The 16,554-nt window shown below is 35.6% G+C and overlaps 1 protein-coding gene across 3 annotated transcripts in view; it reads left to right on the forward strand.

Annotated features, from left to right (window-relative positions):
• The window catches only part of GABRA1 (gamma-aminobutyric acid type A receptor subunit alpha1), an 87,751-nt gene that overhangs the window by 52,147 nt on the left and 19,050 nt on the right, over positions 1 to 16,554 (forward strand). For all 3 annotated transcript variants that reach the window (XM_072400717.1, XM_072400716.1, XM_072400718.1), the window contains exon 8: positions 12,743 to 12,895. In XM_072400717.1, coding sequence (XP_072256818.1) covers positions 12,743 to 12,895 — 153 coding nt within the window. The remainder of the gene's footprint in view (positions 1 to 12,742; positions 12,896 to 16,554) is intronic.

Genomic DNA, 16,554 nt, shown 5'->3' on the forward strand with positions numbered 1-16,554 from the left:
GCTGCCATTTACAATTCCGCTCACAGTGCATATCTTTCCTGCTCAACAGACCATGCTGCATTCTCCAGTGTGAGCAGCATTCACATAAAAGTGACTAAGTCAATGGCAGCCACATTTACACCTGACAGATTTGAGATCTTTGGCTTTAACCTGTCATTGGCACATTGGATGAGAACATGAAAGTGTTTCATCAACAGCAAAAGCAGTGTTTTGCTGGCTGGCTGAGACAGATAAAAAGTGAATAGGGAGAATATACATTACTTCTTTTTTCCTGGATAACATAATATAAATCTTAGTTCTCTTACACTGCTGCCAAGTACCTATTTAGACCCATTTCTATGTATATGATCCTCTGTTGCTAATTGATTTTTTCCATGTTAATTTCTTTTTTTTAAGTTATAAAATGTCTGCTTCTGTGTGACCTGGATCTTGCCACATTTATGTCACAAAGGGGGAAGCTTGAGCCTGTTTTATGCCATAATAATGGCAACCATCTAGCATTCACCTCTTTGTGCAGCTAGTGTTTAGTTAAAATGGAATTCTAGGAAATGACTGCACGCTGTAAACACATATAGTTTACCAGTGTTACTTGAGCAATTTTGAAATCTGTTTAGCCATTCTTCTGACTTGTGCACCACTGTCACAGTGTAAAGACAACTGTTTCCCTTTTCCCTGTTTTGGCTGATGGTCATGGCACCTTAGCATTAGTCAACAACAACTATGTATGTTACAGACCACCATAGAATGTAGTCAGACAAATGTGTGGCTGCAACAAATCTCTGTTAAAATGTTTATGGTGTTGCATGATCCATATACTCCCACTCTGGTATTCCTTTGACTGAGCTCTAGCCTATAGCCAGGCTATACCCCGATATTTAGTGCATCACATATTTTATTAGTTTCATAGAATGTCACTTTCTTGAGGAATATTGTATTGTGATAACTGTGTGCAGCTAATGGCAATAGTAATCTTCTGCTTGAAGACAAATTCAGACAGAATAACAATCTCCACTCTTCTGGAAAGTTAGGTACTGATGAACAAGAATGACTAGCTTGCAGCTGGTCTTCTAAATTTTCAGTGTTAAGGTTTGAGCCATTGTGCAGGCCTCCTAAGGTTTTCCATACCAAATTGACCAAACTACGTCTTTTATAGAACTGGCTAGGATAGAGAAAAACCTTTCCTAGGCAGTTGCCTAAGCACAAGCACAGTTTAAAATATATTAGTATGCTGAATTAATAACATCTCCTTACTGGGAGCAAATTAACTCAGGAATGTAAAAGTTTGTTTACAGTTTTTTTTTACAAAAGAAGTTGTGATGATTTATATATATATATATATATATATATATATATATATATATATATATATGTATTATAATGATATGTATCATTACATATAATCACCACATACAGTTATTAGGATACATTATTTACCACAATTGTTATCTTTTAAGTGACTGCCAGAATATATGACACATTTGTATTCAAGCAGCTGGTAACTGGCATGATTCATTGCAAAAGACGCAAAGGAAAGGGAAGCTGGGTAAATTTTTCTCCGCGTGGTATGTTGTAAAGTCAACACTTCTCAAGTTAGAAAAAAAAAAATCTTTTTTCTAAAGGAAAAACAAAATGTAATAATACATTTATTATTATATATGGGCTGTGACAAAAAATAATTTAATTATACTTGTCTTTAAGAAATACAACATTCTTAAAATAGTAGTGACCCTCTTAGTTCACCCTCCCTCAGGCTTCTGTACACGGTTCATTCCAATGATCTAGATAAAAAATACTAGAAAACAAAAGAAAAAAATTCCAGGGAAATAAACCTATAGTTGTCTATGCAAAACTTAGTTCTCGGTTCTAGAGAGATATTCCTTTTAAATACAGTACATATTTCTACGTTTGCATTACAAAATAAAAATTGTATAGCTGATGCTCACTGCTTGCCAAGAAGTTTCCCTCTGTGGTGATAAAGGTATCCAGGATATAGAAAGCACAACCAAGACTTTTTATAAGTGTGGCCAAGGTATGGGAATTCTTGTGTTTATATATACTAATTGGGCAGTAAATGAGTAAAACAAACCATTTCTTACGTTTATAGTTGCAGACACTTGTGAATTAATCGAAACCATTCAAAGTCAAACTCTATAAAAGACACTAATGCAGTTTTTTAATAGTTTTTTATGTAAATTTTTAGGAGACAAACATAACATACAAAGGAACAAACATATATACAATAGTACAAAGGAGAAAACATAAAACATAATGGCACAAACCAATCAGGAACGAGGCTGATAGAAGTTGAGCATTTTTGGAGGCAGAGCTAGTTCCATGGAGCACACCAGCCTGGAGCCTGATCTTGACAAAGCACTAGTTTTTTGGGGTTTACGCACTTGCTGAAGCTGGTAATAGATCCCAACTATATATATATATATATATATATATATATATATATATACTATATATATCATATATGTATGAAATACCATAATTTTGACAGAAATGTTGTAGATCCTCCGGATGACTGCAATACTGTAGACCTTACAACTATTTTGGCCATAAGACTAAAGGAGAACCCCCTATCTATATGGAATAGAAATATCCTGTAATACCATTGGAGGAGGTGTTGTTGCTGTAATGTAATCCACAACAAATCCGGGATAAGCTGAATCTTCACTCCTTCGAAGTCAATCATTCTAATATTCATGACTGTGCATAATCTCTTCTTTCAGGGTGAATGTATGGATCCTACATATGACAACAATATAGCTTGTAGTACTGCATGCAGATCAGCTGCTGAGGTGGCTTTAGCTAGGTCTCAAGTCTAAATATTGGGGCGTCGCTTGGCATTATTCCAGTCCTCTATTTGACGGGTTAGTTCCCTATTCTGGGTTTCTTGGGTGTTGATGCCGTCTTGGAGTTGAAGCACAATTGATTTTGTAACCTGTAGTTCCTCATTTATGGAGTCCACTGCCAGTCCACCAAGGATTTGAGATCACCACAGATAACATGAATCCTCACTCTGCAGGTCTCATTGACTTAAGTAATAAGTTGATGAAAATTCTCATTAGTGGGTGTGGCTTTCAGGTAATTCTTCCATGGCAAATAGGGTGCCTGAGAAGTCCCCGGCTGTAGTTGAAAATGGCCCCCATCCATGTCAAAGTGTGGTGCAGAAAACCCTGGAGGTCCCTAGAGGCAGTTGGAGATCCAGTAATATGGTGGCATCAGCTGCTGAGAAGGAATCAGAAGTCAGAGTGATGTAAGGGGTGGAGCAGGGGGCACCCAGGCTGCAATCACCATGCCCCTTGTCCTGGGAAACTTCTGTGATTAAGTGGAGGCCCCTGGCATGCCCAAGGATGAAGAAGTGGATTTTAAAGTCCCTTTAAGTTCCTGGGAGTATGCAGTAGATCCTCCTGTGAGATTAGGGGAGGAAACTCACCGCTTGCAGCTCCAGAGCCAAGGGACAGTGGCCTGCGGGAGGATCAGCTGTACGGATCCTGATGTTATCAAGAGTGCCATCTTGCCTAAAGGAGCTGAGCTGCAGCGTTGTCTGCACTGCTGTGAAAGATATGTCATCAATTGGTGCCTGTGGATCCTGTTCTCTTTCTGCTTTTCTGCTGCCCCATCTGCAGGAAAAAAAATGCAGGGTAGTATGACCGGAGTGTGGGCCGAACTGGGAGACTCCCTAAAGCACATCGTGCACCTCCACCATTCGACCACGCCCACCCCGCAGTTTGTAACTGTTAACTGCATCATATTTTTACAGTAAGCAAGAAAAATACATACATCTGACTTGAACTTACAAGTCTTCTGCAGTCCCTAAACAGCAAATCTCACATGAGGAGCAGAAGAAATAGCACAAGGAGTCGGTCAGTTTTGCAACATGTACATTAACTAGGAACGTACTGATAGGAGAAGAAAATGAAATAATTGCTTCCCAGTCTGCTGGTTCAGTTTTACTGTCCAGGTAAATTAAGGTATCAAGGTAATAGACCCTTAGGGTCAGCAGGGGAGTGTGCTATATACCCTAAATTATAGCAGCACAAAAAAATAAAGGGGCAGAGCTGTGTAAACCTCAGATTTTGGAGAGAAATTAAAATTATTAAACTGGCAAAACATCTTTTTCATTTATGTTTCATCTGTGTATTTAGGTCTTTGCATGGATTTCAGCTCTAAGTTAATCACATCACTATTTTAGAAGCTCTGTTCACCCTGCTCAACCCACTTACAGCATTTACTAGAATTAAAAATCTGGAAGCCAAGTCACTGATAGGAGGGGAAAGTGTTGGGAGCTGAGCTTTATCAGTGCTCCTGCTGTCTACTGTAAGGATTTTTTACTCCACAGTTACAGGGGACAGTGAGAGCATATTTTCATTTATTTAGGAATATGCTTATATTTGAATGTCCTGGTCCTTAAAGCTAGGCTAACCTTTTAAAGCTAGGCTAATCTTTTAAAAGATTTATAGTTTATATTCTGTTTTTATTGCTAAGATGCACTGATATAAAAAATGATTGCAGATACTAGTATTGTTTTTAAAGCCATGACCCAATTTTTGCTTCAGTTAACAACTATCTCAATGCTGGAGTTATGTTAGGGTTGCATGTTGCATTCTCATTTACCGCCTGCTGTAATTACAGAGAACAGAAAGGAAAAAGTTCTGGTATTTAATGACACAATTATCTGGTAAAGGTGAGGGTGTAAAGTTGTAAAAACAACACCTCTCAACTTGATATCTTGAACACTGACATCTTATTTTGCAGTGATCTGTTTCAATTGTTCAGTTGTGTTCCAAACAGGAACTAACAAAACTACTAAAGAGAATTAAAACAACAGAAACAGAATACAGTGTATTATTGTACACTGCCTTGCCGAAAAGTCACACACTAAAATTTGATTGGACTGCCTATCTGTCATATCTGCCTAGAAGACATTGCCCATGATAACATTTTCATAAGCTTATAAAGCATCACAACGTTTATTTCATTAAGTTTTTGCCAAGATCTTGTATTAATAATAGGAAAGTAGGGTCACTTTATCCATAGGTCTAGCACATGCCACAAAGTCTCACTGTGGTTTAAGTACAGAACCAAGCCTTGTGTAAAAATGACATCCCATACTCCCTGAACCAGTCTTTCACAATTTCATTCCTGGCATTGGCATCTCTGAATATGCCCATGCTATCAGGGGAGGAAACTTCGATTAACAGCAACATCTGGTCATTCAGATTATTCAAGTAGTCAGCTGACCTCATTTTTTTTCTCATAAAATTGCTGATCCTAGGTCTGGCCAACTGAAGCAACCTTATATTGTTACTCTCTCATAACCATCCCAGGTTGAGCACTTTTTTGGCCTGTTTTGTTCGAATGATTCAATAATAGCCACTTCATGTGGTCCTATAGATAAGGATCACTCTGATGTGAAGATAATAATAGCAATAATAACAGGTTTTGGGTTTAAAAGCACTACAAGCAGAGCTTGCTTCTTTACCTATAAGTCCCTCACTTATGCCACTGAAAATATAATTAAAAGAAAAAACCTGCGGGTGAAAAAATAATATTTTTATTCTTTTTTAATATACCTAAATCCAGCTTCCAGATTACAGGTAGTGACGTCACCATTGTTCTAAAAAGATCCTGGCAAAGAGATTCCGAAACCTTGGGAGATGACATTCCATCACATTGCAAGAGTGTCTTTCAAAATACCATGTCCTGAGAAGGATGGTGACATCACCCTAACCTATGCACAAGAGACAGATGCTGCAGGCAAAGTCTATTTATATATCAATATATATATATATATGTGTGTATATATATATTACTCACATAATGTTTGTTAATAATAATGCAGTGTTTTGGCTTGGGGTAGGAGCCCCTTGTTCAACAGACCTTGGATTTTTAGTGTATAGTCCCCCTACAAAACAGTACTGTTAAGCAAGTCTTCTAGACCTTCACAATACTTTTAAAAGGGGTACTATTTATAACATGTTTACAAAGAAGGCCCTATAGCATAGTCTCCAGTCTATTGTAAGCACCTAAAAAATGGATGTATATAATATGTAAATTCTGCATATATATTAAATCTTACATAGAAAATTCACAAAAGTACTGATGGAATACAGTCTAAACAGTATATACACCAATCGCTAAAAGATGAAAAGAAAGAGTCATGAGGGGATGCTGGAGTGGATGTCTTTGAAGATGTACTCTTAGGAGGTAATTTGATTTAATCTGTGGAACAAAGAATGAGCTGTTTTGTTGTGGTGCTATCCATATGATATATATTGTATGTGTGCTGTTCATATAAAATATTTAATACCTGACCCCCCCGGCTGGAGTTATGAACACTTCAGAGGCAGCATGACAAAAGCAAGGAGAGAGACTGAGACAAGGATGTAGGATATAAAAGATAATAATATATGAGATAAGAACATTAGATTAAAGATATGGGGTATAGCATACTTTTAACACATGCAGAGAGTGTGTGCACTTGCACCAGAAAACAAAACAAGAAAGAGATATAGATTGTAGGGGGCCAGACAGGACTGCAAGAAACAGAAGAAAAAAAAATTAAAGGCAGGAGGAATATACCCATAACCCAAGTTATCCAAATATAAGTTGGATGTAATGAGTGATACTATATGCTGAAGGGGAATCCTTTACTTTTCTATAACTTCTATTGAAAGGTCTATTTAGAATAGATTGGTATTGAGACAGCTCATTGCAATGCAATAAAATATACAAAAAAAAAATTTAAAGGAAATCTTTTTCATACAGGGTTATCATGAGTATTAAAGTATTGTATGTCAACTCATGCAAATATATATAATGTAAAACTAAAATGAGTAAATCATGAAATTTGCCATTACTGACTTTTTTCAGAAAATTGTATTTGCCTGCCTCTGGCTTTAATACTTTCACAGTCATACATATAGAACCTGCTTAAAGCAAGTGAAGTTAAAACTAGTCTGCATACCTGTTTCAGGTCTGCAACTCCAAACATATTGAAGTCATCACATCAGCAGGTACTGGTTCTCAAGCTAGAAGGAGAGGTTAGCAATGGTAGCTAACATATCTATCTCAGTACATATTTTAAGTGATATTGTACTATATACATACACACACTATATATATTGAACATATCTAGAAAAAATTACAAAAGAACATACAGTAAACAGAGATTGTAGACAAATACCAATAAGCTGATCTGTCAAATTAAAACATTATCTAGAAAAAAAATCAATATATGCTCAATTGGTTTAATATAGAATATTTATATAAGGGGGAAAATTAGGGGAATAAAGGAGACAAAGGGGAATAGATAGTGGAGAAAAATGGCGGTACGTATGACCATGTTAATTTATTAGGTATATTCATATTATATTCATATCAAGATTACATGAAAGGTGCACTTAAGATGTTATAACTATACAGACCAATTTTTGCTAACTGTATCCACTGTATTATGTTTTAAGGCAAACATATGTTCAAAGGAGCAGTTTAAATTGAAAGTTGTTACAGTTTCAGAAAGATTAGGAGGTGATGACAGTTTCTATTTTCTCATATTAAGTTTAGCTGCAGTTGGTAAATGTTTTCTCTGAAGGTGAGTTTTTTATGCAGGAGGGCAAGATGAGGAGTTTGAGCCAAGGGGACAGATAACAACTCATTAATATTTTTAAAGACGGAGGACCAGTATGTTCTAAGTGTCCTGCAGTATAGCAGAATGTGTGATAAGAAACCCATATCTCCACATTCCCTCCAGCAAAGAGTTCTAAGGTAATTTGTTCAGTTAAATTGTTGAGCTGGGGATGACTGAAGATCAATTTACATTGTGGCCATATTGTAATAGAAGTTTTTAGGTTGGGTTTTTTTATTTTAGGAGGAGGGAGGTCCAAAAGGGATGCAATAAAGAATATTTTGAATAATTTTTAGGAAAAAGGTGGTTTCCACATTGGCCCATGATTTATAAGGTTTAAGGTTTGCATCAATATGGAAGTTGGTCAAGTATTGATGCATAATAGTCGGAATGTGGGGTAGACTACAATCACTTAAAGACCTAGGTTTGACCAGGATAGTGGAGGAGCATCCAGGTTTGTTATTTCCCCAAATATACCTGTTAGTTTTTGTAAAGAATTTAAAAAGGTGTTTGGTAGTGGGATGGGTATTGTTAGGAACAAATACAGAATTTTAGTAATGAGCATTTTGAAGGGTGAATTTTTACCAGTTACTGATAGGTCATATGAGGTTACATTCTGGAGCTCATGAGCAAGATTTTGTTAAAGTGAATAGGTGAATGGTCATTAATAGAAAGTAGCAAGATTTGGGTTTTATGATACTTGGGTTTTTTATGATACCGCACTGAATTCTTGAAAAGCTTACTGCAGCTGTGAGAAAAAACAAAGGATTAGAAAAACATAATTTGCTAACAAGTTGATTTTGTGATGGTAGCCTTTAAATTTCAATTCTGTAATGTTTGTATTAAATCTAATAGATTCTGCTGTAAAAACCTTAGCAGAGGGGGCTGAATACAATGCCATTATGGCTGATAGAATGCACCATGAGAAGCCAAACTGTTGTAGAAACCCCGTATGTCTTTTTGGCATTATGGTACCTTAGATGTTTGTACTAAGTTTATAACTCTTCATGTGGCATCAGGAGCCTTGGATCAATCCTACTTGATCTGGTGCAATCAGTGCAGGTAATAAAGAAAGTAGTCTTTGGGCTAAAAGTTTTAAAAATATTTTCACATCAGAATTTAAGAGAGGTACAAAATTGTGAGGTATGGTGGACTCTTTACTAGGTTTGGGAATAGTCACTACAGTGGTTTGTACCATCTCTTTAGAGAAGGACATTGAATTAGGGATTTTAACAGAAACTGCCGGTGTAAATTCGAAGATTGAGATCGAATTTTAAATTTAAGAAACAAAAATCTCTAGTGCCGGGGATCTTCTCAATGAATGGGGCCAAGACCGCATTTATTGAGAACTGTATGCGATCTGCGACACTAGAGGTCAATTAACCTTTAGTGCCGGGGATCTTCTCATGAATGCGGCCCTTGCTTTTTGTAATTTTGTAGATTTTGTAATTTTGTCTGTCTAGACCTGAGATTTACTCCTGGTATACAGCACAGCCAAGCTGTTTACCTGAATTTTTCTGTGCCATAGTTTGTGCCAAGTTTGTATTTGGACAATAAAGCAGTAGCAGGCAGACAAATAAGGTCAACTCTTTTTATTATCAGAAAATAAGCATGTAGGGCACCTGATGTCTCCAAGTACTGATTGTTTCTTTCCCAGTTTTAGTGTTGCTGTACAGAGAATTAGAACAGGTTAAGATCAAGTCAGATTTAAAATAAATGCATTTTAAATTATTGTATATTGCATAAACAAACATTCAGCTTCAAGAAGTCAGTGTCCCATCATTCTACAAGCAAGAGTCTTTGTAATATATAAATAGTAATTTGTAACACCTAACTGCAGACATTTTGGAGTGGTTGAAGATGTGAAATTTAGTTTGCTAAGCCAGAAGAGACACTGGAGCTGTGCTATGAATATAACCTATTAATTAAAAAGTTAATAACAAAGTGGAGGTTAAACCCAATGCACAATACAAGAGAGAAAAATCGGCTTGCTCTGTTGAAAAACAATTACAAAACAATGTACTGTATGTCTATTCTAGGACTACTGGAAATTGAAGTGATAGCTTCATATAGGTTGTATATAAAAAAATCAATTACCTAAATTTTTTGTTACCTTGCTAATTCTGCTGAGACAATTTATTGTAAATTCTTGGACTAAAATGTAGAAATAAGTCCATATATATCTATAATATATTGTCAGCATATTAGGAGTTTTGTCACATTTCTCTCTTAAGCTTGCCATCAGAACACAAATGCCATCATCCTTCTAGGCTGGAAGTAGAAAAATGTATTTGAAATGCTCTGTGCATAATCCACTGGCAATGTCTAGACATTATTTTTTTTACAATAATTTAGGTTCTTTTAAGAGAGAAATGTGTGCTCTTTTATCTGTCATGTAAGTTCAAAAATGTATTTTTTTAAATTTCAGTTTTCTAGAAGCAAAAGTTTTTTCTTTTACGCCACTTATTCTATATGCCAATGCCTGATGATTCATAACTGATTTACACCCCCTCTCCCCTCTTTTTTTTAACAAAATTTTTTATACACATGATGACTAAATGTGATTCTTCAGTAACACGCAAATAGTTCTTTGTTTCAATTACTATTTTGCATGCTCAAAGGAACAGCAAACATGCAGGAAAACGTATATATAAATTGATGTTTTCTGGGATAATGATGACCTCTGTTCCCTCAACTTTCTATAAGTGATTGCAAGATAAAAAGACAAATCTACAACACATTTATACTCAACTAAGATCATGCTCACATGGTGCACAAACCCCAAGCCAAAAATCTTCCTTTTTTATTTCCGGAGGAGTCCTCTGTGTGTCCACGTCACTGCATGTCCAAGTTATTTCTAGGGCCTCACTTTTGGCTACGTCTTCCAGTGTCAAGACACTATCAAAAGACCTGGTTGGTAGATTAGGTAAGTGTACCTTCATTCACAAAGTAAGGAATAATAAACACTATGAAAAATAAGTTACGGGAGGATGGAAGGGATTGATTGATGGGTAGAACATTTTGCCAGGAGATTGGCTTCAACTATGTTATTATATATAAGTATGCTGAAAACTTATAGGGGTAAGGGAAACTTTGAATTTTTTTTAGCTCAAAAGAGAGAAAACAGCAGTAGTTGTCCCAGGTACAATGGGTTTTAAAAGCTGTTCCCCTAGCAAAGTAGTTGCCATGGAAACAATAGGTTTACTCTGCTATGTAAATGCTGATAAGTAAATTAAATTGTGCTTTTTTTATATGAGAGGCAAATTAAAAGAAAAAAAAAACAACAAGCACATAATTGGGCATTTAAAGTCAACCCAGTTTTATCTTATATGTTGTATTTTCACTTTACATACAGTTTGTAACTTTATGTAATCTTTATTTTGTTTTGTAATTATTTTCTTTACTTAAGAATGCATAATATGCTATATTTAATATTTATAAAAAATCACTGAGAATGTAAATAGCAAACCTGTTCTGCCTCCCACAATTCAGTGCTTATGTCAGAACAGATATCACAGTATCCTCATACAGTTCATTAGGTGGGATCAAAATCAACATGCTACACCCAGTCTAGTCCCTCATTGTTTGATGAGGGTAAGTAAAGCTGCGTACACACGTCAGATTTTTCTCGCCCGAGAAATCGGCATCGGCCAGATATCTGGCGTGTGTACAGTCGGCGTCGTTCATCGTCCGTGGATCCGTTCTGGCGGATCCACAAATGATGAACAACGAGCGATCCTAATGCAAGGGAAGGGGTAGAGCACGCAGCAGGTTGTTCTGTCGTTCTCCCCCTCCCCACTCCATAGAGCAGAACGGTGCTGTATGTACAGCATCGTTCATGCATCGTGTAGTCCTTTGTCGTTGGAAAGGATTGTGAATATAGAAAATATTAGAATATACCTTTAAAAAGATAATATTTACCTTAAGGAACAAGATTACTGCCTGGTATTTAAGGAAAGCCCTGGTTTAAACTGCATAAAGTTCTATGGGTGAAATTATTTCCTGTGATGCTACAAAGATAAGATAATAATAAAGACCATTACAGAAAAGTAAATGGTTTATGTAGTTCATTTTATATCACAGATGGTAGGTATGTAGTGACTGTGTGGCCGTAAATCGGGGCGGAAGTACATTCAAAGTTGGTTGGCTGGGCTAGACCCCGCTTTTAGGTAAACTTTGAAGATGTATTTATAAAAAAATTGTATAAAAAGCATACTCTCCAGAAAAATATACAATCAAGGGGTGTCATAACAGAGTTGGGAAAATGGCAAACTTGAACATATTGAACAGCAATGACAACATGTTTGTGTCTGTATATCTAGTACATACTACTAGGTAAATGACCCGCGATCAACTGTATCTTCAAGCAAAAGTTTGCTTTATATGTATCCAGTTCGTATAATTCTGTATTACTTGATATACCAGTAAAGACTAATAATAAACAATGTAAGAATGCTTCTTGATTTGAGCATGGCAGATTAAAAGCTAGTAGAGAGATTCCTAACCGCCTGCATTTCACTATATTTTCAAACTATATGAATAATGACAGACAAGATATCTTTTAGTACACCAATTGTACTTAAAGTATTTACATTTCTTTATTGAGTCTACTACTACTCTGATAGAGATATAACCACATAAAGAACTTCACACATAATAAACAATTAATAAACACAAGATACATTATTAATCAATGCGTTGGGCAGGATATTTTGGCTTCCACATTCTCCTCTAGAACTGCAGCTTATTCCTTCTACCAAGAACCTATAAACTCCTCATGTTAGTACTGGGTATTGATCCCTACCCAATCAATATTGAGCCCATGATGTGCTTGGTGCAAGGTGTCCTTTAAATTTGATGATTGGTACTGACAAATTTAATAACCACCGGGGACCTGCGAAACCTTTAAACATAAAATGACAGATCCAAAGAAATTTAAGTATCCAACAGGGTATTCTAAGTACTAAATAAAATTTGCTTTTGATATGAAATTATTATTTATTCATCATTGTATGATTGAAAGATTTTTCCTTGTCCACCTCATGTTTTCAAGGATACATAATGTATTGGCTAAAAATATATTTAAAAATACACTTTTTCTTTCAGGTGAATATGTTGTCATGACAACCCATTTTCACTTAAAAAGGAAGATTGGATACTTTGTGATTCAAACCTACCTGCCATGCATTATGACAGTCATACTATCCCAAGTGTCTTTCTGGCTCAACAGAGAGTCTGTTCCTGCAAGAACGGTCTTTGGTAAGTTTTTACTTACAGTACACTTATTATTGTAAAGCTTGAGATTTCATGAGAATAATATGAAATAAAGATTGTATGTATATGTATATCAGAACAGAGAGGCAAAAGATAGCGGGGTAATGTAACACACAAACACACAAAAAAATCAAAAGTTCATTCTGCCACAGATATGTCACATAGACCTATCGTACATGATTATAAATCATTGCTTGAAAACCAGTGGATCAGACTAACACACACTGCAACCAATGCATGGTGGGTTCTTAGTATTGATCATTTGCAATCAAATGAAATGTGATCACCATGTTTTCACGCAATCAATCTTTCAATTAATGAAGAATAGCATATGTGCGTCTGTCCTACCTTTTTCCTTTTTATGCTGCCGTTGTTTCCCTATCTTTTCCTTTATCCACTTTCCTTCTTATCTTACCTTTTTTACCCTTTGCTTCTTGTTCCTTTATTTCCTTTCTCTTCTCCCTCTTACCATTTTTATGAAGAAAAATGTTATGTCCTCTAGTGTACTCACTAGAGGAGTAAGTATAAAAGTAATTCCTAGTTCTTCTGTCTTGCATACTGGGTATTAAAAAAAAACTTAAAATAAAAAACATGTTTTAGAAAAGATGGACCTAGATCATAAAATATTTAAAGACCCTTTAAATATACTGATATTTTTCTGTGCTGTATGTTTATTTTCCTATAACAAAACACATTTTACTTGTCTCAGAGATGTCATTCTGTCTTCTTGTGTGCTAAATTCTGACATTCTAGGACCTTCTGTCATATTAAATTAGTTTTCTGACTTTTTTGGAGAAATGAACTCCCTTGCCAAACTCCTCAGTAAAGTAACACTGATGAATTCTCCTTTTCCCATTTCACCCATAAAACTTAAACTTTAGATTTTAAACTACAGGTGAAATTCTGCATTCACACTTGTCAGCAGCAATGTACTGCCAGTGCTGTGACGGAGATTATAATAAAATACTCAAATACACAAAAACAACTGCATAGACATTTTTACAGCTCCTGTTTATGAATATTCTCTAGCAGAGGACCATTTAATATATAGCCTTTTAGTGTGACCACTGTTCCCAGTATGTCACGCTAAATATTTAGTGACTGAGGGTAGTGATTTTCAAGGCAAGAAGAGGATTCAAGGTCACTGGGCAAGTAAATGAATGTACAAATAAGCTGCCAAGAGGAGGGGATCACAAGGCACAATATTAGAAATACCATAGTGATTCCCCCAACAAACTTAGGGCCATGTGGGGGTCCTTTAGCCTTGGGAGGAGGACCCTTCTTTTGCTACACCAAAGAAAAAGTCTACTGACAGGTCACAATAAAAGTCACTTAATATGAAGAATAACAACAAGGCTTTTAGCATGGAATAGGAAAGTGAAAATAATAGACCTTGTTTTATTGAAAGATTGTGTGTAAAAAAGAACAGTGGTCATCTGCTTGCCCCATTCAAAATACTTTAAACTATGTTCTGCTAATTGGTTGACATATTCCATAGAAACTCTTTTGAACTTGTTAGCATTGCTCTGCAAAGGCATTAAAATTACTGCAGCCAGTTTTGCAGTTCAGCAAAAATCTATTCATTATAATTCAGTTATTTGTGTATTTGATATTACCTTAGGGAATAAAATAACATGTTTCCAAAATATCCTATTAAATGCCAAATACATATCTTGTTACGTGACACTACTGGCCATCAGTTTATTTCCAGAATTTTCATAGCGAACAACATTGTGAAAACACTGCAGTAGATGTAATATATTAATATCTACAGTTGTCAAGGTAACACAAAGGCATGTGATGTGCAGAACATGTTCAGATACAACCTTAAAAAGTACATTTTTCCTGATGAATATTGTAACATTTTGACATTATAATACAAAATTCATATTTGTGATAAGCTTGATTAAATAAAACAAAACATAATTTTAACCCTAAAGAGATAGCAACTCAACAATAAGACATTCAAAGGGAAGCTGCCTGGTTTTTCAGGGCAGTGATATCAGTTATTGCAGGAAAGTGGTATCAGTAACTCCACATTGGTATATTGGCGGCGGGGGACATTCACACATGCAGCCGTAATGTGCGTTTACTGCCCATGATTTATACACAGGGTTACACGGGTATACATCATGTGTAAACATTGTATATAAAAACATGCAAACATCTTCGCCTGTGTCACTGTCTGTAACTGTCTGTCATTTGCTACCCCTATCTTATGTACAGCGCTGCAAAATATGTTGGCGCTATAAAAACCTGTTTGTTAATATTAATATGTGAAGTATCATGTGTAGTATAAAGATGCAAATAGTTTATTTTGGTGCCCAAATTTAGTTTGAGAGATAAAAGGATAAGTGTTATTTGGCTTCCCCCTAAAATTGATCTTGGACTATATGACTATAGTAGGGACATTAGATTGTGAGCTCCTTTGAGGGACAGTTAGTGACATGACTAAGGACTTTGTACAGCGCTGCGTAATATGATGGCGCTATATAAATACTGTGTAATAATAATAATAATAATAATAATAAAGTGTTAGTGTAAGGGCTTCATTTAAGGGTTAAGTTATGTGTTAGTGTGGTAAAGTTTAAAGGAACAGGTAAGAGTTAGGTGATTATGAGAGCAAGTAAGAAAGGCTCTTTTTAATGTTGAAGTGAGGATACCACGCCTTAGTGTACACCAACATATGGCACTTTGTTGTGCTGCCGCAATCCTAATGTCTGTGCCACTGCTAGGTCTATTACTTTATGACTTGCTACAAAGTTAATGTGTTGGTTTCATCATTGGGAGAAAAAAGGCTGAGGAAATGCTCTCCTTGCTTCCAACAGACATAGTCCCTACAATGGAACTTTAATGAGCTCAGTGCTTTAATTATAAAGGTTACATATTGCTGAAAACTGTATAATGATTCTGCACATTGTGAAATGCCAGGCATTTATTCATATACAAAATAAAATCAATCTCTTTATTTATTATGTATCACACAATGGTCAATCCCCCAAAAAAACATTTTGTTCAAATAAAATAAAAGGTTGAAAGATAAGTGTAATAAACTATACACCTAACAACCTGGGATTTTTGATGGCAAATTCATAAATAATTAAAGTATCACACCAATATTGTAAAATTCAATTTCCTTTATTTAAACTCAAATTTAACACTCAACATAAATGTTCATTGGTGATTTCAAACCAAATGCATGTATTATTACATGTACTGCAAATGATGCTACTGTCCAGGCCCCAACAAAACATAAAGGCAATCATTATTTATACATGACCAACTTGGTCTTCCAATAACTTTTTTACAAACAGGCCTAAGCAGCGTTATATATCAGCTTTGGCGCATTTTGTGGAAAAGAGCTGCCACTTCTTCAGGAAATGATATGATATGGGGTGCATGCACAAATAGCACTGTATCATGCAACAAATTGAACTGAATTGGTAAATAGTAGGGTATAAAAGGAGAGTACATCAGGAATAAGCCACTGGGGTAACCACATAAAGTTACAAAGAAAAACAAAGATAAAATAGAACACAATATTGTCTCCTTTCTGAATAGACTTCCATCACTTGTCAATTCATACAAGTAAATGAGGAGAGCGAGAGATGGAGAGAGAGGGCTTTTTGATTTTTTACATATGT

The sequence above is a fragment of the Pyxicephalus adspersus genome, chromosome 2 (assembly GCF_032062135.1).
Source record: "Pyxicephalus adspersus chromosome 2, UCB_Pads_2.0, whole genome shotgun sequence".
Lineage (NCBI taxonomy): Eukaryota > Metazoa > Chordata > Amphibia > Anura > Pyxicephalidae > Pyxicephalus > Pyxicephalus adspersus.